This window comes from Olea europaea, chromosome 10 (assembly GCF_002742605.1).
Source record: "Olea europaea var. sylvestris chromosome 10, O_europaea_v1, whole genome shotgun sequence".
Taxonomy (NCBI): Eukaryota; Viridiplantae; Streptophyta; class Magnoliopsida; order Lamiales; family Oleaceae; genus Olea; species Olea europaea.
The window spans coordinates 37,647,325-37,672,541 of NC_036246.1; the positions used below are offsets into that span (position 1 = coordinate 37,647,325).

The window sequence follows — 25,217 nt, forward strand, 5'->3', positions numbered from 1 at the left end:
AAAAAAAAAAAAAAAAAAAACCTCCCAGGTGTTCATTGAGTGAAGGCTAGAGTTGCAAGTAAAAAAATTAGTCAACGACTTGTAAAATTGTGGGAGAGAGTTTTTAATCCGAAATTGATCGAGCAATTTCCCCAATTCTTGTTTCGCAGACCGGTAGTTTTATCTACTCCCTCTCCACTCCAGGTACTTTGGCACTTGCTCTCTAATGCACCCCTCCTTTCTCTCTTCTTTTATATTTTTATTTATACAAATGAAAGGGATTTCACATCGAAGCTTCCACCTAGAGGAAATTAACTGGGAAAGGACCCATAAGTCAAAATTGGCTGATAGCAGCATAAAGAAATCAAGAAATAAATATCAGCACCAGCGACAGCCTAGAGGTTTCTTTTATTGAGTCTTGTTTGTTGGGTTGCTATCATTTGCAGGGGAATATTGTGAACTGCCAAATTTCACGTGGGCTTTTGATCAACCCTGTGTTCTTTCACAATAAGTCCACACAGAAAATTCGATTCTTCTATATCTCAAAAGTTGTTTTTATTTTTTTATCCTCATTTTCTTGAGGTTCATCTCTTCATGTCATTATTAGGATTGTTTTAGTTGTTCTTTAGTCGGTTGGTTTGATATACATGGAGTGGTTTGACTTGGGTCTTGTATTTTCTGATCTGAATGTTTCTAAAAGTTCTGGTTTTGCTTTGCTGAAATAATTTTTTAATTTTTTTTTATAGGTAATCAAATATTTTATTAATCACTGATAATACAAAAGTGAATTATCAATTAATACAAGAAAGAAACAACTTAAAATTAGGCAACTTGTCTATACGAGTGAAACCCGTAGCATTAAATCAAATATGCAATGTCATATAAACCGATTCTTTAATTTGCTCAGTTGTCTTTGTATGATCATCAAAACATCGGCTATTTCTCTTCCTCCACACACACTAGACGAAGCATCCTGGAATAAGATCCCAGACAATCGTGCTATCCTTATTACGAAATTTTCTCCTCCATGCTTTCAGTACATCCTCCATATGCCGCGGAAACACCCAATCCATGTGTTGAGAAGCTAGAATATCGTTCCACAGGGAGCGAGCACCTTCACAATGAAGAAACAAGTGATCAATCGTCTCCCCATTCTTCCTGCACATATAGCATCATTCTGTAACATAAAAACCCCTTATTCAGAGGTTATCCACTATTAACATCTATCTTCTCACAACTGTCCATAGTAAAAATGCCACCCGAGGGGGTAGTTTACATTTTCATACCATCTTCCAAGGAAATGAGCTCTTCATAGGTCCCAATAAGGATGTAAAATAAGTGTCAACTGAGAAGATACCATCTCGTGCCAACCTCCACCTGCTACAATCACTCTCTTCGACCTTGATGTGCACCTCACACAACGAGGTCAAAAGCAGCACATAATGATTCAACTCCCAATCCTGCAAACCCCTTCCAAAAACAATGTTCCAACTGAGACTCTCATTATGTATATGTAGGACTTCATTCACCATAGCATATAGCCTCAAAGCAGCACGGTATAGAGAAGGAAACTCCACTCTTAATGGTCAATTTCCACACCAATAATCTTCCCAAAATCTAATAGTATTGCTATTTGCCACGATATACGTCAATCTATTCTGAAAGTCTCACCACCCTCGTCAAATATACCTCCATAAGCTCACACCATAAGGACCATGATCAATGGCTGAGCACCATCCTCCCTACATAACACCATATTTTGCTTCTATAATTCCTTTCCAAAAGCTCTTCCTCTTCACGCCGAATCGCTATAGCCACTTACCCAGCAAAGCCTTATTAAACAGTACAAGACTCCTCAGTCCGAGGACCCCTGTCCTTAGGAGAGAACAAACTGCACTCCAATTAACCAAATGAAGTTTCCTCTCCTTCCCTAACCCTCTCCATAGAAACTCCCGTTGAATCCTCTTTAATTTTTTCCCACTAAGACGGGAATGGGAAAGAGTGACAAGAAGTAAGTAGGGAGATTTGATAGGGTGGACTTAATAAGGGTAAGACGTCCTCCCTTTGAGAATTACATACGTTTCCAACCTGCTAACCTCCTCTCCACTCTTTCTGTAATACTGTTCCAAATGTATATACTTTTAAAACGTGCTCCTAAAGGGAGCCCAAGGTATGACATAGACAGCTGCGCAACTCTACAACCCAATATGGCCACCAACTCCTCCACGTTGTTGACATCTCCCACTGTGATAGCCTTAGATTTCCCCAAATTTATCTTCAAACCAGATACAGCTTCAAAGCATAAGAGCAAACGACGCAAATTCCTAAATTTCTTAGTATCTGCGTCACAGAAGATCAATGTGTCGTCTGCAAAAAGCAAATGAAATACCCTCAATTGGTCAACCATAAAGCCCCTCAACAAAGATTATGTAGTTCCTATAAAATTATCTAAAGTGATGCAGAAAGTCTTAGCGTGACGGGCTGCAACTTAGCATAACGTCAATGTCCATGACGACCATTGGGGATGAGTGGAGAGCTTGGCTTTACATGAGTTTATTGTTGGTTGTAATGGCAGCAACTTGGCATGATGTCAATGTTCACGACGACCATTCACGTCAACTTGCTTCTTCTTCAATTTCTCTCCATTCTCACTTTCCAATGGTCGGTTCTTGATCTTCACTTCAATACCTTGATTTATTCACATTGTCTTGCTGATTTCACCAATATAACTTTAGTTCATGGATTTCGTCCTACAATCATAGAAATGAACAAAAACCAACAACAATCGAATCTAAAAAACTCAAATTATTAATAAAAGATCCTACTTAGAAGCCAAGATATGTGTTAGAATTATACTTATCAACCAAATCAATAATAGTGATGTTTTGAGTCAAAATGAGGCTTGCATATTCTTGTATTCACCTGGCGAATGTTGGGAGTCAATGATGATGGAATCAGCATTGCCGGGGTTGGTTTCAGAGAGTTCTGAAATTTTTATTCAAGAGGATGATAATTCTGGGATAGGGTTGGTTACTTTGTTGGAAATTCAGGCCATAAGGTCAAGGAAATACTGGTTGAAATCGTAAGGAAAAGCCTAGATCTCTGATACATCTTGTGCAGGCTGTGTATTGATTGAATAGTTTATATAAAACTCTACACGAAAAAAGGGTAACTAAAATAGAAATCTGCTCCTATAAATCATAGGAAAGCAAGGGAATAAAACACTATCAAATACGTGAATATAGTTTCAGGTGGAATCAAGGAATGGTACAGAGAGGAAAGGATTTGTCAATAGTTTCCATTTCTCAACATTAGCTAAAGACAAATATAATGATTGTGTCACTTAGGATAATTTAATTATTTCAAGCAGTATTTATTCCATGGTTCTTTCTACGTAGGAATACCACGAATTATGAGGTTTTCTTATATTAAAAATTTACTACAATCTACGTGATGCAAATTGGAAAGTATATTCTAGGCGTAAATGGAATCAAATCTTCACTATTACATTTTATTACTTTTGGTAGGATAGTGAATTTGTCTCATTTTAAAAGTAAATTCTAGTTTTCCCTTTTATCATAATTTTCCTTTCATTGCTATTTGGAACCTATAAATTGAGGTTCTTTGATTGCAAGAAGACATTAAATATTGAATAAACCTACAATCTTGCCTCATATCTGTTCCTATTTCCTTCTTTTTTTCTTTATTGTTTGGTTATCGCAATCGGCATTAGTTTGGTATTAGAGTCAAGACGTTTTCCTTATTGCCTCAGGAGTTTGTTTCGTATTTTGACCATCAGGCTCTTCGCTACCTTTTCTCCCAGCGTCATTTAAATGAGCTACATGTTAAGTGGGTTGAATTTCTTCTGGAGTACACGTTTGTTCTCCATCATCTGGCTAGTGTCGAAAATAAAGCAGATGACACTCTTAGTTATATCACTACGGTACTTCATTCTCTGAGCACAAATGTGGTAGGATTTGAGTGCTTGAAGGACGATTATCCTAATTGTTCTTATTTTGGCATCGTCTTTCTGGACCTCTTAGAGAATCCTTTTTGCGACCATGTTTCTTTCTTGTTTAAAGATGGTTATCTTTTCAAGGGTACCAAGTTATGCATCCTTGTACTTCACTTCGTGACTTCCTAGTCTGGGAACTACATGCAGGGGGTCTAGCTGGTCATTTTGGTCGAGATAAAACAATCATCTTAGCTGAGGATTGATTTTATTGGCTATCCCTTAAGAAAGACGTTGCTTACATTGTCTCTTAATGTTGTACGTGTCAATTGGGTAAGGCACAACGTCAAAATACTGAGATGTATACTCCTCTTCCTGTTCCTCATACTCCTTGGGTGACCTTAGTATGGACTTTGTTCTCGAGTTATCTAAAACAGCTAGAGGTTATGACTCCATTGTTGTTGTGGTCAATAGATTTTCTAAGATGGCACGCTTCATTCCACATTCCAAGTCTTTTGATGCGTCCCATATCGCTAAGTTGTTCGTCTCCATGGGCTTCCGGTTACTATCGTATTTGATCGTGACGTTAAGTTTGTTAGTTACTTTTGGAAGACAATATGGAGACTGTTTGGAATAGCGCTTAAGTTCTCTTTTACATTTCATCCCCAAGCCGATGGTCAAATGGAAGTTGTGAACCGTACTCTAGGTAATCTACTTAGTTGTTTAGTTGGGGATAAATCGGGGAATTAGGTTTTAGTGTTGTCCACTGCTGAGTTTGCTTATAATAATTCTGTTAATAGGCCTACCGGTCATAGCCCCTTCGAGGTTGTCTAGGGTTTTTCTCCACGTCGGCCGCTTGATTTACTTCCTTTAACCACCAATTTTCGTCTTACTGCCTCCGCTCAAGCTTTTGCTAATTATGTTCGTAACTTGCATGGTGAGATTAAACGTAAAATTTCTTCAAGCAATGATCATCATAAACTCTTAGCCGATTCCCACCATAAGCATAAAGAATTTAATGTGAGCGATTATGTCATGATACGACTTGCACCTGAATAATTCCCTAAACATGCTGCCAAGAAACTTTATGTTAGATCACTAGGTCCATTCCCCATTATTAAACGGCTTGGAACTAATGCTTATGTCTTTGAGTTGCCAATGCGCTTAAATATTAGTCTTATTTTTTAAATAGCAGATTTATATCCTTATCGAGGCACTTTCGAGCCTCCAGTATTGTCGTCTAATATTTCTACATGACAGTCTTATCGACCGCCTCCTCGAGCTTCTGTTACCACATTGTCTCTGCCGGATATCATTGATGAGGTACTTGATCATCAGTTTGTTACTTCACAGGATGGTGATTTTCGTAGGTTTCTTGTGCGTTGGAAAGGTTGTCCACCTAGTGATGCTACTTAGATTGATGAGATGAGTTCTGTCGACTGGAAGCTACGCTTTTGCACGCCTACTTGGATTATACCTCGTCAGAGTCGAGTTCTTTTCATCCTAGGAGGAATGATGCAAATTGGAAAGTATATTCTAGCGTAAACGGAATCAAATCAATTAAAGATCAAATCTTCATTATTACATTTTATTGTTTTTGGTAGGATAGTGAATCTGTCTCCTTTTAAAAGGAAATATTAGATTTTCCTTTTTATCGTAATTTGCCTTTCATTGCTATTTGAAACCTATAAATTAAGGTTCTCTGATTGTAAGAAGACACACTTGAATATTAAATAAACTTTCAATCTTTCCCTCATATCTTTTCCTATTTCCTTCTCTTTCTTGTTTATTGTTTGTTCATTGCAATCGGCATCACTGTGCTTCTTGAACCATAAAATGCACCACCAAGACAATTTACCACTAAAATAATTGCTTAAACTCAGCATAATTGCTGGAATTGTGCTTCACTGTTTTAATCATATTTATCAATGTCTGTCTGCTTTGAAAACACTAAAAAGGTTTCTTATGTAGTCATGGGATTCTCTTTCTGTTTGCAGAATTTCCTCCTATTAGAGTTTTATCCAGTGACGTTGGTTTCTGATCCTCTTCCTACAGAAGAGTGAAGACATATGCTTGTTTTAGTTTGAAGTATTTATCTAAGTTATTGTGGAGGGTCCAGTATGGCAGATGTCAGCCCTAGGACTGATACTTCGACTGATGCTGACACCGAAGATAAGAATTTGAGGGTAATGTCCAAAATGCTTTTCCAATATATATTATGAAAAATTCTCTCTTTATTATACTTACTTATATACTTATTATCGTGAATTGATATAAAGATGGTCAGGTTTTCATTTCTGTTGTGCATATTTCTCCAATTCCTCTAGCATGATAAGCTCGTATTATTTATTATTGCTTTAATATTAACATTAGTTTCGTGTTTAGTTTCAGAATGCTCTCTCGCATGGTACGATAGCTTCTGATGGCAGCGATAAGTCGAGGGATCAAAAGGTTTGAGATCTTACTAAATCTAGTGCACCTATATCCTTATTTCCATGTAGATATATGATCTTGACGTCTTCTTGCAGACGCTTCGCAGACTCGCTCAAAACCGTGAAGCTGCGAGAAAAAGCCGTTTGAGAAAAAAAGTAGGTTCTCGTTTTGTGCACATTATGTACCTGGATTTTTTAGCTTCAAATGCTGGTTACCGTTTATAAATGCATGTTGTCAGATTTACTGCAGAAATCATCTCTGCATACACTAAGTTTTCATTATAATCATGGTTGAACTGCTGAACTAGCAGCTCTAACTTCCAGTGCATGATATGTAGTTTTTAACAATTATTGCAGTGTTATCAGAACCGGAATGACCGGCTGGTTACGTACAAAACCTGCGATTCTGTGTGGTTAGCTATAGTTGGCTTTTTCACAGTCGAATTGGTCATAACCTGCCAGAAACTGAAAGGGTTGCTGTAAAACCGGCGGCACTGTTTGATAAAATTGGGCATCTCATAAAATATACTCCAACAATGCTTGTAGGGTGTTTCGAACCTAGGTCATTTTTGTAATAACCAAAGTTCCTTTCCACCAAGCTAGCACTAGTTTGCTGTCTGCAATATCCTCTAAAATAGATATAACTGATTGCTAACATATTTATATAGGTAAGTATTCAATTTTTATAGCTAGAGAAAACTGAAAGACTTTCTTAATTAAATAAAAGTGCTTTCAGTTTGCACCTAGGAATAAATTCATGACTACTATAATCGACCTAAAACAGTTAAAAACTTCTAGTATGTTGCAAATGGCAAAAAATAAATAAATGAATAATAATAATAATGATGATGATGATGATGATAATCTAAACAAAAGTACGCAGTTACATGTTTCAAAGGGCTGATATAATATCTTTTATATCATTATTTAAACTTTTGTTAGAGAGTACTCTTTGTTAATAACTATAATTTCGTTTTGTCGTTTATCTACATCCTTGGATTTAATAAGAAAATCATTAATATAATTTGAATGGAAACATGACATGATTTTATAGAATTCTGATGATCTTGATAAATTCATATTTGTATACATTACATTAGAGGAAGAGGAGGGGTGCCATATGCTTTGTAAGTTGATTATGACAGATAATACACATGGGGGGAAGGAAATTAGAAAGAGAGGATCAGGAATTAGAAATTATGATATACACTGGAATATATATTACCAATCCGTCTCCTGAAACTGCATGAAAAAAGGAAAAATAAATGAAACTTAAGTAATATTTGGATTTGTCTATAACCTACTAGTAAAAAATAGTAGAAGAAAAATTATTAAATATGTTATCGATATGATTTGTAGAAAAACAAAAGATAGAATACATAGCACATTTTTCTTCTTACTGTAAAAGTACAGCAATTTTACTTTTCTTTTGCATACCTTAATTTTTAAAATCATAGATATAGTTATGCATTATCTTTGTAGTAGGAATACGATGATTTACACAAAGTCATTGCCCTTCTTTATCTCTAAAGATAAGGTGTCCTAACCATTCTAACCGCTATTCCATTTCCATTATCCATTTAGCCCAGCGTCCTGACCTGATTGATGGGCCAGTTGGGTCTGATAACTTTGAATTATTGTAATGTGGCTTAAACAACTTCCATAATTCTGTTAGATGTGTGTCTGTAAAAGTTCTATTTGTAATTTTTATTGTTGGATATTTTTCAAAATCGACGTAGAAATATGTATGCTTATGTCTCTGAATTTAGACGTGTTTTCATCACAGTTTGGTTCTGTCTCTGAAAATAGATGCTATTCATCACAGTTTGGTTCTACATAATAGTAAATTAATTTATTTGTGTAAAATCTAATAGTGGAAGAACTTACAAATTATTTATCAAAAAAATTATAGATCCTGCCAGCGTTATATATTATCTAGTTTCTTTCTAAAGTTCATTAAAGGTACACGTACCCCAACTTCAAGCACTTTACTCCACATTTGAACACATGATACATCTTGATGTTCCCAACTGGGTTCAGTGACTATCATCTAAGGATTTCGGTCATGGCTGAAACACTGATGGAACCTAGAGGCAACCATGCAGGACAGGTTGAATATGACTCACAACCCCATCAATCCATGTACACATGTACCGATACATGGATCCAAGGTTTAATTATCTACTGGGGCTAATCTATCAGCTGGATTTTATCCATTTAAAATTTCCTTTGCTAGTGTTTTCATACACCATATGCATGTATACGTGTCATATTGTTTCTGGTATTTTTTACTTTTTCCAGTGCTGAAATCTCTCTCTGTTTATTCCCCATGTTTATTGGTACATGTTTATTTTTGTTTTATAATAAACAGTAGAAAGCAGGATATGGACATGTAAATATGTAAGTTCTATTTTCCTTTGAGACATACCCGATAGTTAGTTTACTTTCGCCTAGAGGGAGGATGCGAGTTTAACATTGTTGACCAAGCAACTACATACTTTTTTTTTTTTTTTTTTCTCTCTGTTTGAATCATCAACTTCTGTGTCAATCTACTCAGGAGTGATTGGGTCTAAGATTTTTGCATGTCTACACCCATCGAAAGAATAGTTTTCTTGTAATTCAATCCAAATTTGATATGCTAGTGAAGTTCAATCCCCCAACTCTATAATAGGCTGGCAGATATAGGCATGTTAAGCATTCAAGGTTGAGATTCTAACACCTTCAATGCAATAACTTATTAAGGAAAATGTTCCTTCTTTGGTCACCTCCTATCTGTTTTCCTTATGGTGCGTCATCAATGGTACACAGGAGGGCATATAGCTTTTGAGTGCCCTTCTGTAATTTGTTTGAGTACATGGTTTTACACTCCAGTGGCTATGGACCTCTGCTATGCATTTTTTTTTTCCCAAGGAAATTGTCCACTTCTATGATTTTCTCATTAACCTCAGGCTATTGCCTGCTAATTAGTGTTGTGTTGCTTCAGACCAAGCCTGTTTTAACAGTATTCTGGTTTTCATAATTGTTTAAGATAATGAAAATTATAACCCATTCACCTTATGTCTTTTTATTTGGAATTAATGCTTTTTTACTTTGACTAGATGAGCCATATAAATCAAAGCCTTGTTTTCACTGTAGCTGATTTGTTTCCTTAAAGAGTCAATTCGAGCCTCCGTATTACTTTTGTTTCTATAGGAGAGTCCATAATTCCAATTTTTAGTGCTCCTTTATTTTGCTGAGCTAGCTGGTGTCATTTATAATTTGAACTATATTACATTGTATTGCCATTAGGTGGTCATTTTCGATGCTAAGTTTGAAGAAAAGATCGTCATCATTGGAAAGCCATTGCTAAGATGGGGAAATAATCGAGCATGGAATGCAATTGGAAATGGAAAAATGCTAGAAATACTGAATTACTGAACTGGAACTAAGAAATATATTGTGATTTAATCGATTTTATTTTGATTCTTCTCATAATTATCAGGTTTAAGTTAAGAAATTTTTGTTTATGTTATTTTGTTAACTTTCTACATTTAATAGAAATTTTGTTGAATCTCTTAATCTAATTAATTGTAACGACCCAAGTTTTTACCTTGGGAATCATTATACATATACTGTAAAAGAATACTTTCATAAACAAAATAAAAACATAATAAACTTTTAACATGTGAGGATTTAAAATTAGTTTTAAGAAAAATATAATGAACACTATTAAAATCCGTAACTACAAAATTGATTCCTTCTTTTTCACCCACGCAAGCACAATCTACTTCCGATCGCCTCGAACTCGCCTTTTTGGTTACCTGTAAAAAAATTTGTATATACATGTGAGATATAAATCTCAGTAAATGAGTAATAACGAATTCGTCTCATATTTAAATACGGAAAATCATAAAATACATATGGAAACATGGAAATTAAAATCTAAACTTCGTGGATATAATTCTCGTGTGTAACGTTTCTAAACTTATGTCCTTTGAACTTACATTATGGAACCATTATCATAATTATAACTTGGATTTCGTATCATATTCACAATATAAGTTTTCATAATTTAAATAATGAAAGAACAATTCGTACTACTACACTTATAGTTGTATTGAAGAAGATAAAGGGAAATCGAGAAAATTGTCTTGTTAGACTTTGACTCCAAAATTTTTTGGACACCGTGTGTGCTAAACTTTGTAGTTTGAAAATGTATGTGGAAAATAAGTTAAGAGAAAGAAAGATGTAAAGTACAAGATAAGTTTGTGTGTGAGTGTAAGTGATACGAGGGGGTATAAATACGGGTCTCTAAGGTTTGACCCTATTACTTATTTTGATACTAACATTCATTCCCTTATTAATGCCACACGCTTTTCCATATAGATTGTAATCAATCACTCAACTAATTACCCTATTAACGATATTAATAAATATATAATTGCTACTAATATGGTATTGCCATATAATTAAACATATGATTTAAATTATACCAAAATAAATATTCTAACATACCATATAAAAATATGAGATTGCTAATTGCACATGCATAAATAATGTATCTAATTTTAATAAATGAAAGTTTCTCTAACTATAATAGTTAACTGTTATAAAATGAGAGGAAAAGAGAATAGAGAAAGGTCAATAAACTTTTTGTATGTATTATTGAAAATCAAAGCCCTATATTTATAGGTAAGAATCAGGGATACAATGGTAATAATTTCTAGGGCTACAGGGGTACAAATGTCATTCACCAATAAACTTTAATGAACTTTTCATTTACAACACTCCCCCTTGAATGACATATTACAAAATATCTGCCTCGTTAAAACCTTGTTTGATAAAAATCCAATGGGAAAAAAATCAAACGAAGGAAAAAGAGTACAGTTCTTTTGGAGTATTAAAATTAAATGCTTTCTCATTAAAACCTCGCTAAGAAAACTCAATGGGACAAAACCTAAGCGAAGGAAAAAGAGTACAGCTACTCTTCCTGATGTTGATCACTGAAAATCTTTGAGTCGACGCATTCCAATCTCATGAACTAATTTCTTGAATGTAGATGTTGGCGCGCTTTTGTGAATAGATCAGCCACATTGTCACTTGAGCGAATTTGTTGAATATCAATGTCATCATTCTTTTGAAATTCATGTGTATGAAAGAATTTTGGAGAAATAAGCTTCGTCCTGTCGCCTTTGATATAGCCTTCCTTGAATTGTGCGATACAAGCTGCATTATTTTCAAACAAAATTGTTGGACTATCTTTTGTTGAAGTCAATCCACATGATGATTGGATATGATGGGTCATATTCCTCAACCATACACATTCTCGCCCTACTTCATGGATTGCAATAATCTCAGAATAATTTGAGGATGTTGCTGTCAAGGATTGCTTCATAGATCTCCATGATATAGCTGTTCTTCCACGTGTAAACACATATCCTGTTTGTGATTTAGCTTTATGTGGATCGGAGAGATAACCTACATCTGCATATTCCACTAAAGCAGATCCTGACTTTTGAGAATAAAATAGTCCCATATCAATAGTACCATTTAGGTAACGAAAAATATGTTTAACACCATTCCAATGCCTTTGAGTTGGTGTAGAGCTATATCTTGCAAGGAGATTTACAAAAAAAGCTATGTCAAGTCGAGTGCAATTTACAAGATAAGTTAATGCTCCAATTGCATTAAGGTATGGTACTTCAGGACCAAGAATCTTTTCTCCATCTTCAAGTGGACGAAATGGATCTTTTTTCACATCAAGTGATCGAACAACCATAGGTGATGGCAATGGATGTGCATTATCCATATAAAAGCGTTTCAAGACTTTTTCTGTATAAGTAGATTGATGAACAAATAATCCCTCTGAAAAATGTTCAATTTGTAATCCAAGACAAAATTTGATTTTCCCCAAATCTTTCATCTCAAATTCATTTCTCAAATAATCTGCAGTTTTGTTGAGCTCTTCAGGAGTTCCAATTAAATTTAAATCAACATAAACTGCCACAATTGCAAATCCAATATTTGTTTTCTTTATGAAAACACATGGACAGATATCGTCATTTTTATAACCCTCTTTTAATAAATATTCGCTAAAGCGATTATACCACATGCATTCGGATTGTTTCAATCCATATAATGATTTTTGCAATTTAATTGAGAACATAGTTCTCGGACATGTATCATTTATTTTTGGCACCTTAAATCCTTCAAGGACTTTCATATATATGTCACTGTCAAGTGAACCATATAGGTAGGCAGTTACTACATCCATAAGGCGCATATCGAGCCCTTGTGACACGATGAAACTAATGAAGAACCTAAAAGTGATGGTATCCATTACGGGAGAATATGTTTCCTCATAATCAATTCCCGGTCTTTGGGAGAAACCTTGAGCCACTAGTCGGGCTTTGTATCTTGTAATTTCATTATTCTCATTTCTCTTTCGTACAAAAACTCATTTGTATCCAACATGGATTACATTTTCAGGTGTTCGAACTACTAGTCCAAACATTTTTCGTTTCTCCAAAGAATTCAATTCTGCCTGTATGGCTTCTTTCCATTTTGGCCAATCATTTCTATTTCGACAGTCATTAACAGACTGTGGTTCAGGATCCTCATTTTGCATAATATCAAGAGCCATGTTAAAGGCGAAAATATTGTCTATAACAATATTATTCCGTTCCCATAATTTATGAGATATCATATAATTTATTGAGATCTCATTATTTTCGGACACCTCTGGTTCTTCAGGAACTGTACATTCAATATTTGATTGATCAATCTTTTCTAATGTGATTTCTTCTGAAGTTTTTGGTTCGTTTTTCTCCCGTACTCTTCTTTTTCGAGGTACAGAGTCTTTTGAACCAACTGGTCGACAACGCTTCTGACGTATTTGAGATTTATTTGCCACAGCAGATTGTCCTGCAGGGACATTAATTTTTGCTGGAATATTTTCTGCTGGAATATATGACTTTGTCACTTTTCTCGTGTTAACAAATACATTAGGTAGTTGAATTGCAACTCTTTACAAATGAATAATTTTTTCAACCTCTTGTTCACATTGATTGCTGCGGGGATTAAAGTGAGATAGAGTTGTCTCATTCCAAGAAATTCTATCTTGTTTTTCAGGATATAGTTTTCCTCCCAAAGTTGGGAAAGTCATTTCATCAAAATGACAATCTGCAAAACGTGCAGTAAATAGGTCACCCGTTAAAGGTTCAAGATATCTAATAATAGATGGTGAATTAAAACCCACATAAATTCCAAGTCTTCGTTGGGAACCCATTTTAGTACGTTGTGGGGGTGAAATAAGAACTTGGACAGCACAGCCAAAAACCCGTAGGTGAGAAATATCAGGTTCATAACCAAATGCAAGTTGCAAAGGTGAATATTGATGATAGGTAGTTGGTCTTATACGAACCAATGATGCAGCATGTAATATGGCATGACCTCAAACAGAAGTTGAGAGTTTTGTTTTCATAAGTAATTGTCTAGCAATAAGTTGTAGACGTTTAATAAACGATTCCGCTAAACCATTTTGTGTATGAACATGTGCAATTGAATGTTCAATTTCAATTCCAATTGAGATACAATAATCATCAAATGCTTGTGATCTAAATTCACCAGCACTGTCAAGACGAATAGTCTTGATTGAGTAATCGAGGAATTGTGCTCGCAATTTTATGATTTGAGCAAGTAGTCTAGCAAATGCTACATTCCTAGTTGAAAGTAGGCAAACATGTGACCATTTTATAGAAGAATCAATTAATACCATAAAGTAACGAAATGGTTCATATGGTGGGTGTATTGGCCCACATATATCTTCATGTATTCTTTTCAAGAAAGTTGGAGATTCAATATTGACCTTTGTAATTGAAGGTCTTATGACTAACTTGCCTTGCGAACAAGCTACACATGGATAATCATTAGATAAAAGAATCTTCTGGTTCTTTAAAGGATGTCCATGTGAGTTATTTATTATTCGACACATCATTATGGCTCCTGGATGTTCAAGTCGATCATGCCAAAGTATAAAACTTTTTGAATCAACGAACTTCTGATTCGTAACATTATTTGATTCGACCATTTTCATAAATGTAAAATACATGCCAGACGGAAGTGCATGAAATTTTTCTTTTATCTGCTTCTTGCCAGATACAAAAGAAGTAATGCAAAGATATTCAACATTATTTTCTTGCATCGTCTCAATGTGATATTCATTGCAGCGAATATCTTTAAAACTAAGCAAATTTCTTCTGGATTTACTAGAATAAAGTGCATCGTCAATATATAATTTTGTATTATTTGGTAAAATAATACAAGCTCTTCCGGAGCCTTCAACGATATTCGACGCACCCGATATCGTGTTAACATTATTTTTAGCTAAAATTAAGTCCAAAAAGTATTTTTTGTCTTGAAAAATAGTATGTGCAGTTGCACTATCAATTAAACAGCTGTCTTGACTATCCATCATGAATCTATAAATATAACAAAATAAACAAAATTTTAAAAAAAAACTTGAATTTAGATTTAAAGAAGTAAACATTAGTTAATATCATGAAATAAACGGTGCATAATAGAGTTTTATTTTATTTTATTTTTGTGCGGAAAAGTAAAAACATATTTCAGACTGAATTTTTAAAACGAAAGAAATACGAGTAAATTAATCTATATCTTTTATCACACTACCCCCAACCAAATGGTCAATATTTTCATTTGGATCAGTAAAGAAATTGGAGACATCCAAATGAGTCACATCAATTGGACCATCATAATCAGCAAAATTAGTCTCCAATTTTTCTTTTCCCTTGATTGATCTCTGGTAGAGATCCACAAGATGTTTTGAGGTACGACACGTACGTGCCCAATGCCCTTTCATTCCACATCTAAAGCAACTTTCTTCATGTTCGTTTTTAGATTTGCCACTCTCGTTTGCTTTGTACCTTTTGAATTTATTGCCTTGTTGTTGATAACTTTGTTGATTATTTATTCCATGATTTATTCCACGTACACGTTCGTGTCCACGTCCACGGCCATGTCCGCGTCCACATCCACGTCCTTGTCTTGATATTGTATTTGCTTCAGACAATGTAGTACCATTTGCTTCAGGCAATGGTACAGAACCAGTTTGACGTAATCCATGATTTTTCATCAACAATTCATTATTTTGTTCCACAACTAGTAGGCAAGATATAAGTTTTGAGTACTTTTTGAAGCCACGCTCACGATATTGCTGCTGCAGGAGCACATTTGAGGCATGAAAGGTGGAGAAAATTTTTTCCAGCATATCTTCATCGGTGATTTTTTCTCCACACAGTCAACTTTGAACATATTCTGAACAATTCAAAATTGTACTCATTAACCGTTTTAAAGTCTTGCAAACGAAGGTGCATCCACTCATAACGGACTTTGGGGAGGACTATAGTCCTTTGATTGTCAAATCTTTCAGTTAACTTTTTTCCAAAAAACTTGTGGATCTTTCTCAGTGAGATATTCAATTTTTAATCCATCGTGAAGATAGTGACGGAGGAAAATGAGTGCTTTTGCACGATCCTGCAGGGGTTCATTGTTTCTTTCTTTTATTGTCTCTCCCAGACCCTTTGAGACGAGATGGATATCATCATCCAGTATCCATCACATATAATTTTTACCAGATATGTCAAGTGCAGCAAACTCAAGTTTCGTAATGCTTGCCATTTGTTTAACTACACAATAAAAAAATACAATTAGTTTCGAAGAATATGATTAATCATCACTTGTTAATCAAATAGTCAATATCAACATGACTTTAAGTTACGTGTTTTCCTCTAGGGATAAACACTAATTTGAAAGAATATGTTCTTCGAAACATATGCTACTTCTGGAGCACATTATATTTTGTTATTATTTCTTCAAGTGCAATATGTCAATATTCTTCTGGAATATTGAGAGTTATAATTTATGCTCTTCAGGAGCAAATAATATTCTTATAATGTTGTACTACTTTTGGAGCAACAACGAATAGATCTATGATTAATATTCTTCTGGAATATTAATTATAATGTTGTGTTACTTCAGGAACAACAACAATTAAAAATAAATTTAATGTAATGTTTCATAACTAAACATAAAAAAAAAATTACAATACATCCAATTGCTCACCATTAATTAATATACAAATACATGTAAAATATTATTTTGAATTAATAACGTGAGTCGAGTGAAACACAAAAAGTGATATTTAGAAACTTATTCACATATTATGGCACGAAATTCTAATTATGTGCAATTAAAAGAATTGAATTAGTATTAATCAATTAAGGCATGAAATTTGCAGAAACTAATGGATTTGAGAGAAAAGATGAGTTAGGTACAGTTATTTGTTAATTGTATATTATATATATATGGAATCAGCCAAAATAGAGATCTGGAATTTAAGCTTGCTTACAAAGAACATTGACTAATTAAACCAAAAAAAAATTATAAGCACGTGTAGAACGTAAAAGGCTAATCTAAATATAAGGAGGGTATAGGAACATGAATTAATGCATATCAATTGATTTAACATAAATATATCATAAAAATGCACGTGGATTGATGTAAAGGAAAAAAAATATTAATTAATTCAAAGAGAGGTACAATGAAAACATAATGATCGAGAAAGATGAGATCACGTATTGCAGATTCAACATTTGTATATGTAAAATTCACGTATTATCAAATTAATTTTGATATACGTGATAAATGATTATAAAAAAAAAATTACTACCTTCTAAGAGTTTCCTATTGATAACGTGTTATAAAATGAGAGGAAAAGAGAATAGAGAAAATTCAATAAACTTTTTGTGTGTATTATTGAAAACCAAAGCCCTATATTTATAGGTAAGAATCAGGGATACAATGGTAATAATTTCTAGTGCTATAGGGATACAAATGTCATTCACCAATAAACTTTAATGGACTTTCCATTTACAACATTAACCAATTAATTAGGTTAATTGATGTACGATATTTAAATCAATTATGCAATCATATTACTAAGATTTAGCCATGGAAAAATCTGCACGTGTAAAAGAAATTGTTCTATGGTCCTAAACTATTGGTCTATTAGCGTGTATTATTAGAAGTTATTTAGAAATTATTTACTTACTGCAATTTAGGTAGTTTCCTTGTACATAATAGTTAGTTTCCATGTATACTTTGTATCCTAAAATAACTTGTAACGTCTATAAAGAAAAACCAAGACACACAAGAAATTTATTCAGCAGAAATATTGTCATGGTCAACATTTAGTTAGGTCTCCAAATTAAAAATAAATAATAAATAAATAAACCTTACTTATAGCCACTAAATTCAATTCTAACGGCTGCCTAAGTTGTTTTTGGATGTTATAAAGCTGGTAGATATGGTGACATAGATATCATTTATTTATTGCCTTTAACACGCCTCCTCACATGTAGCTGAAAACTCAAACCCATGACATGCGTCTCTCCATGTTGACACTTGAAAAGCTTCTTAAGTTATTAAATATGGCTGCATAGATATTGTTTAAATATTGTCTTCAACTATTTAAACATATACAGAGTAGGATTTTTTCAGTTATGTAGACTGTTGTTATTGATATTAGGTGTATTGAAATTATCCTCTATACGTTTCTTCTCTCTCACTCTCTCTGCTCATCTTTTTCTCAACCTGAATCACTCTTGATTTTTGTCTCTTTTAACAAAAGTAACTTTGGCCCTATTGTACTATAGAAAGAGAAATACAGCAACGAAGGCTGACATGGAAGAATTGATGATAAAGGTTGATAGAGAAGAAATACCCAGAACCTTGAAGGGGCTCTGGTACCATATCAAAAATTAAAATTATTTCTCATTCCTGTCCTGCTACAGAGGAAAAACAGGTTTATATGATAAATATTATGGGATCTGGATAAGGAAAGAAGAATTTAATCTAGCTATCCTACTGCAATACAATTGGATCCTGAAGCTAGAATTCAAATGACAAATATAGCCTAGGCTTTATATACATAAAAATACAAAATGGAAGATAATTTGCTAGAATTCCGATTCCATAACAAGTATTCTCCACATCCTAATACAAGGACTGAATAAAGACTCGAACAGAGTAGAATCAACTGCCATCCTCCAATTGCTGGTGGCCAAGCAAAATTGACACCTCCCAGAATGGAATCCTCAGCTACATCCCATTTTGTACATTAGATAATGGAAGGAAATCCCACTAATGAATTTCCAAGGGTTACTGAGGAAACATTTGACAATTTCTTTTGGAATCTCAATCGTTTTGAGTTCAAACCATACTTGCTTCTTACTACGCTGTTCCATAAGGAAGATTGTGACACAGGAAACCTTGAAAGCGATATGTATTTTAAATCAGAATCAAGCCCTTCCTCTCTACTCCTAAACTACCTCTACTTATTCTTCAAAATCCCAAGCAACCTAATGGTTTCTCTATATCCACCGTCCCAAGTGCGTGCAGGGTTCCTACCAATTGTCTTTGGAAAGTTTCTCAAAAATGGCAACAACCTAACTTCGCATCCTAAAGGACGACATATAGCTGATGAAAATATTTTGATAAAACTGACTGGATGGCATAATTGTTGGTTAATGAATTTTAATCATCACAATGGGAAATTAATTTTCTTTTGAAGATTAAAATCATGTAAATAAGGATTTAATTGACCTTGAGATCATTGGATTATAAAATCCTCACATATATAGAAAGGGGAGATGATAAACTTTTTGAAGGAGCTATTAATGGCCTAACCAATTGCTTCCTCCCTTAGATCTTCTCTCCTGTTCTCCACTAGGTGTTATTCCTTTTTGGGGAATGTGAAAAGTGGCTAACCCTAAATCTCATCCAAAATATGCCAATAAAGTGCATATTTATAATGAGCTATTAGGGTTTGAAAATTGCACAAATTTCCTTAAGACTTTATTGTTGTAGGCCAATTAAGTCACACACCTTTTATTTAGCCAAGGGAGGGACCTAATTGGACTTACATGACCCAAGCTCCAATCGATGTTTTCAATTGGGTCAACTCTTGACCAATTGAGATACATCTATTAATCCCGGCTTATTCTACCAAAAAATCAAGATTGCACTCTCGAGTCGAGTGATAGTTATAGGAGCAAATTATGATCCAATAACAATATTCTCTAATTATCGTTCCACAAGTCAACCCCCATTTGACCGTCAATATGTTGAAACTGGCAAAATGACCGTTTTGCCCTTCAACATGTATTACCCTCTAAATCCCATTTTCATACGACAAATTCGTTGTGATCAAATCACAATGTAAGGTCCAACAATCTCATCATCGACCTACTGAGCTCAGATTCAATTTGCTTAGGAAAATACCTTAGAGTGATGATCGTCTCATCTCAATGATTAATGGATTTCAATATTGTAAGTATATGATCTCTAATTGTTTCGGCCCGATTCCCAAAGCATCGAGATCAATCTTCTATTTAAGGCTTCACTCATTGGTATCTAAAAAAACTTGAACTAGCAATCAAATGTACATTACTCACTCAGGATTTAGGTGACCTGTTTGATAATCAAGTAGAGTCTCATTTCAAACGGTCATAAATGAGTCATCTACGCGGTCTTGTTCAATGTACATCGAAATACATTATTGTTCCTATTTCAAGATCTAGACAAATTTTAATAAGAACAATACAATCTTATCAACATAAAGCGTCCAACTTTATGAACCGATTGTGAATGACATAATTTTGATCACATCACAAATTGTGTCTTACTATACCCGATCCATCGAGTATACAATTTGTGACATCCTATATGATCATGGAACCTTAGACAATCACTTCAAATTATAACACGCAAATAAACAAACTTAAATTCATAATGTGATTTTACAGAACATTACTCGAAAAATGGGCATCAAACTAACAATAATTCCCCCCCTCTCTAGAGAAACCATTTCTACCGCCCATCCGACTTTAAGCATTTTACCAGATGTGTCGTAAAATTGAATTTCTATCGGTAATTTTACAGCCGTAATCTGCATTTTAGCATGTCTTCTCAAGAGATGCTGGTCAAACAAAACTATCATTTCATTTGACAATGTCATCAACCTATCTTATATTTATGTATTCTGGCTTCAGGTTTATGTCCAACAGTTAGAAAGCAGCAGAATGAAGCTGACACAACTTGAGCAGGAACTCCAACGAGCTAGACAGCAGGTTCTGTTCTTTCTAGTTACTGCATATATGATTTCCCCCTGAATATCCTATTTCTAGTAAGCCTTTGTTGTTTCTCAATTTAGTGAACATATTTTCTTTGTTGAAGGGCATATTTATTTCAAGCTCAGGAGAGCAAGCTCAGTCTATGGGTGGAAATGGTATAGTTATCATCTTTTTGACTATCTTACTGTGAATTTCATATTAAATTATTCTTTTGCTCAAAGCAGGTATAAAATTTATTTTGTTCCATTGTTAAAAAAAAAAAAAAAAAAAAAAAATTATTTGCCAAAAGAAAGAGAAGAAGCTACAAGAAGGTTGTAAAGGGGGGAAATCATTGTACGAGGTAGTACTGATGGACTGAGCGCATGAAGAGGTTCAGGAAATGGTTAGAGGTAGTACTGATGGCCTGGTGGTTGAATAGCTATTGAAATTAAGAACTGAGTTTTTAGAAGGGAGTAGGGAGTTTCAGAGAGGGGACTTATTTGAAACTTTCCATGGATGAAGAGGTTGATAGTGATATATAACGAACTCCAGAACTGAAGGAGAGGAGTTGAACTCTAACAATTTGGATCGAAGTTTTGAGGGGGCGGTTATTCTTGGAGGTGCTTTAAGTTCTTCATTTTGTTCTTTCGGCATGATCTTTGTGAATATTAAACTTTAGATGCCATGATGATGAGCTGTGTGGGTCTGCTTTTGTGAAGCTTCGTGTATAACCTTCAATTTTCTTTACCCAACATTTATGAATTTTATTTGAAACGTTTATGAAAAAATGAATATATTGAAATGTATAAACGTATTAGCTCTATTGAAAGTCAAAACTATAAGCAGGACATATTGTTAAAGTACCATGCTATGAATTCATCACAGTAATTAATATGTGTATTCCTGAGAACTGAAAGAGAGAAAAAATGAGTTGAGTGAAAGAAACCAAAGTTCTCACGGTTTTCAGGAGAATAACAAGTAAAAATTAAAATGAATGTCAGTGACTCGTAAATATCAAGGTGTAAAGCATAAATTTATTTAGTTGATGGAGCAGGATTACAAATTTAGATTGTGTGCTGGTAGTTAAACTTGAACTAGGTCAATCCTGGAGAGCTAAGTTACTTGCACGTTCTTAAGAAGTTGCATAAATACAGATAATATTTTAAGCTTTTGCTGAATGAGGTTTCTGTGCTTAAAGGAGCCAATTGTGAGTTCAGTTTCTTGCCCCTCCCATTAGAGCTATGAACTTTGGCATAAGGGTGAACATAAAAATTGACGGGTATAGGAATTAAGTTAAAGTCCAGTGAATAGTATTCCTACTTCCCGTATGCTCCATTTTTAATACTTCTGATGTTTTACATTAGTTGCTTGAATATCAAAAGATCCCGAGATGTAGCCCCCGTTTGGCCCCCATTTTTTGAAATGAAAATGGGTGGAATATTGTTTTTTTAGAAAAATGAGTGGTTGAAAAAAAAAAAAAAAAAAAAAGTTTTCAGTTTACGTGTAATATTATTTTATGGAAAATTGTGTGGTTAAAAATAGGAGAGAGAAGAATGAAATGTAATCTAATGAGATTCAAACGTGGGCGTAATAATTTGTCAACTTGGGTACTTTCCCGTAAGTTAAATGCTTTTGTAACCCAACTTGGTAACATTAGTTCATTTTTTTTTACAAACTTAATTATTTCAGTAACTTTGAGTTCCATGAAAGTATGAACTTTAAACCCTATACTTCTAGGTGCTTTGGCCTTTGATGTTGAATATGCACGATGGCTGGAGGAACATAACCGCCGGGTTAATGAGCTAAGAGGTGCAGTCAATTCACATGCGGGCGATGGTGAACTTCGCATTATTGTGGACGGCATCTTGGCACACTATGATGACATTTTCAGGATAAAAGGGGATGCTGCAAAGGCTGACGTCTTCCATATTTTATCAGGCATGTGGAAAACACCTGCAGAGAGGTGCTTCCTCTGGCTTGGTGGTTTTCGTTCATCTGAACTTCTTAAGGTGAGGGTTACATTGTTTGTATCAGGCTTTTGTCCACGAGCAACCTTGGGGTTACTCTTTTAGGATGACTGTGTATTCTCATTCCTCCCTTTGATAGGGCAGACAACTTGTGCTAATAGATCCCAAAAGTCTGCACCCATCTCTCTGTAGCACCCTCATTTTACAGGAAACCATGTGTTCAGGAAATTTTATAATTATTGCATAATGTGAGGATAGAACAAATAATTGACGAGAACCTGTTCTATCATTTGGCGTGTGAGTGTATCTATTCTAAGACAGTGGTAGAGATGGGAATGAATGTGTATAAGAGTGTTAATGTAGAGAGTGCACAGACTTCCCAGACTAGTATTTCTACATTACTGCCTCACAGAAAACCCAAACTTACTTAAAATCATATCTGTATTTTTGAGGGTCTGGAAAACCAAACTCCCTCACTGGGTCTAGGTTGAGGCATAATGCTGCATAAAAATGCAGCCTAGGCGTTGATGGTGTTTCTGCTAAAAAAAAAGTTTGTCCCCTCCCTTAGACTCTACAGATCTCCCCTGATAAGATGGACATATTGGAAAATTTAGCTATGTTTGAGTTACTTTTAGCTCATGTAGATCAAAACTGGAGCGCAACTTATGGCAAGAAATGATTATAGGGAACCATAATTATGTGGGGAGATTCATTTATTTTTCTGTATTTGGTACTGCTGGATGTCTGTATGGTGGTTCTGCATTTCTAAGAGAAGTTATTAGTAAAATTATGCAAACCCTGTTTACCTTACTAAGAACCTTTCATGATGCTTTTTTTGATAGAAGTAGATACGCCTGGTGCTTCTATGTGCTCCACCTGCATGCTATTTTGGTTCTAAGGTGTTCATAGTCCTTTGTTGAATATCAAGATTTCAAGTATTTGCGGAGCTTTGCGTTTTGAGCTCTCTATCTAGTTTAAACAATATGGTCAAAGGGTTAGCTATTGGATTCTCTATGTTGTTTTCGTGACTATACACTACATTGAATTAATTCTCCTCTCCTTATTGGGCGTGCAACTGTGCTTATGTCATTTTACTCCCTGAAAATGATGATGATGATTTTCCTAGAGTAAATTTTGATGGTTCATATCTTTTTGCTTGTTTGTTTTGTTTTCTCATTGTCACAATAGTTAAAATGCCCACCTTTTCTATTTGTTATATTAGTTTTAAGACTTGATACCTGGTTGCAGCTTCTTATAAATCAGTTAGAGCCATTGACTGAGCAGCAGTTAGTGTCAATAAACAACTTGCAACAGTCTTCTCAACAGGCTGAAGACGCCTTATCACAGGGAATGGAAGCGTTGCAGCAGTCTCTGGCTGAAACACTGGCTGCTTCTCTTGGCCCTTCTACTTCGACAGCAAATGTTGGCAACTACATGGGTCAAATGGCAATGGCTATGGGGAAGTTGGGAACTCTTGAAGGTTTCATTCGTCAGGTTATCTTTTTGCTCTTAGGACCTTTCGTTTTCTGTCATCAATCCTATCCCCTAGCCAGTACCCATTTCATCGTGCATTTTAATTCTTCCCCCCTCGCCCAACCCAATAAGAGATCATCTGGGCTCACAGATTGTAAATATGAGAAGTTGTGTTGAAGCATATAGAACTTTCCACATATTTTTTGATAGATTGACTGCTCCAACTCTTTGTTTACGATTGGAGTTTACATAAATGGAGGTTTATGGAAGCATATCTGTTTCTATTATTACTACCATTTTAGTGCTTATCGAATAAATTACTGTTTCCACAACCCATGTTACTAGCAATGCAATATGATATAACAATGCGGTACTCTCCATCAGTTTTGCATTTGTTATGGTATATGAATTATATCGTAAGCGAATGTTCTGATGAATGATGATGAAGCCTTACTGGCATTGCAGGCTGACAATTTGCGGCAACAGACTTTGCAACGAATGCATAGTATATTGACAACCCGGCAATCAGCTCGCGCTCTACTTGCTATCAACGACTACTTCTCTCGGCTTCGAGCACTTAGCTCTCTTTGGCTTGCCCGTCCCCGTGAGTAACTTCTCGATCTTGCCCGGTTCTCAATGATGTATTCTACAAATGCAACTTGGTTTGTTTGTTTATGATACTTTGGAGGCAGCCAGGAGTCATCAGACGGTTTCAGTGCAGTGTTCTTGCCCATCATCATCATTACTGCAGCTTCATCTCATGTTGTATAATTTTCCATTTTCAGTTAGTTGAAGACTTGAAGTAATTGATCACAACCAATGTTAATGTATTTAGAAAAAGGGAAAGATGGTTAGATCTATACATATAATTAATCCCCATAGTTCAAGTGAGATTATAGATTAGAACATTGTGTTTGCCTTCAAGATAACTTCGTGTGAGCACTGTGTATTTTGATGGAAAGCTCCACTGTTCTGAAGTGGTGAGAATGATTTTTCAAAATTCGATCAAAGTGGTCGACCATTGACTTAGACAACATTGCTATTTTCCACAAATTCTAGTGAGTTATAGGGTGTCGGTCAAAGGACGTGTCTATTGTCACACTACACTTCTTATTTAACCATATTACCTGATAATTGAAATGAACATTTTCAACGTTGCTTCTTTCTGCATTTATTTTGTCAATTTTCTCCTTGTTTCTATCCATGTTAGAATAATATTTGGACAAAATTTGTCTTTAAAGAC

At 34.7% G+C, this 25,217-nt stretch overlaps 1 protein-coding gene across 4 annotated transcripts; it reads left to right on the forward strand.

The window, feature by feature from the left end:
• Positions 1-25,118, forward strand: LOC111402114 (transcription factor TGA2.2-like). 4 transcript variants are annotated; one of them, XM_023030189.1, is made up of 10 exons: positions 7-183; positions 5,192-5,254; positions 5,929-6,117; positions 6,317-6,382; positions 6,460-6,519; positions 20,475-20,552; positions 20,659-20,710; positions 22,272-22,543; positions 23,750-23,995; positions 24,440-25,118. In XM_023030189.1, the coding sequence occupies exons 3-10, from the start codon at positions 6,052-6,054 to the stop codon at positions 24,584-24,586; spliced, it is 987 nt and encodes a 328-aa protein (XP_022885957.1). In that variant the 5' UTR covers positions 7-183; positions 5,192-5,254; positions 5,929-6,051; the 3' UTR covers positions 24,587-25,118. The 4 variants fall into 4 exon arrangements, with proteins under 4 accessions (XP_022885955.1, XP_022885957.1, XP_022885958.1 ...); XM_023030187.1 differs by lacking the exon at positions 5,192-5,254 and having other exon boundaries at positions 1-183; XM_023030190.1 differs by lacking the exon at positions 5,192-5,254 and having other exon boundaries at positions 6,323-6,382.
• Positions 25,119-25,217: the final 99 nt, after the last annotated feature.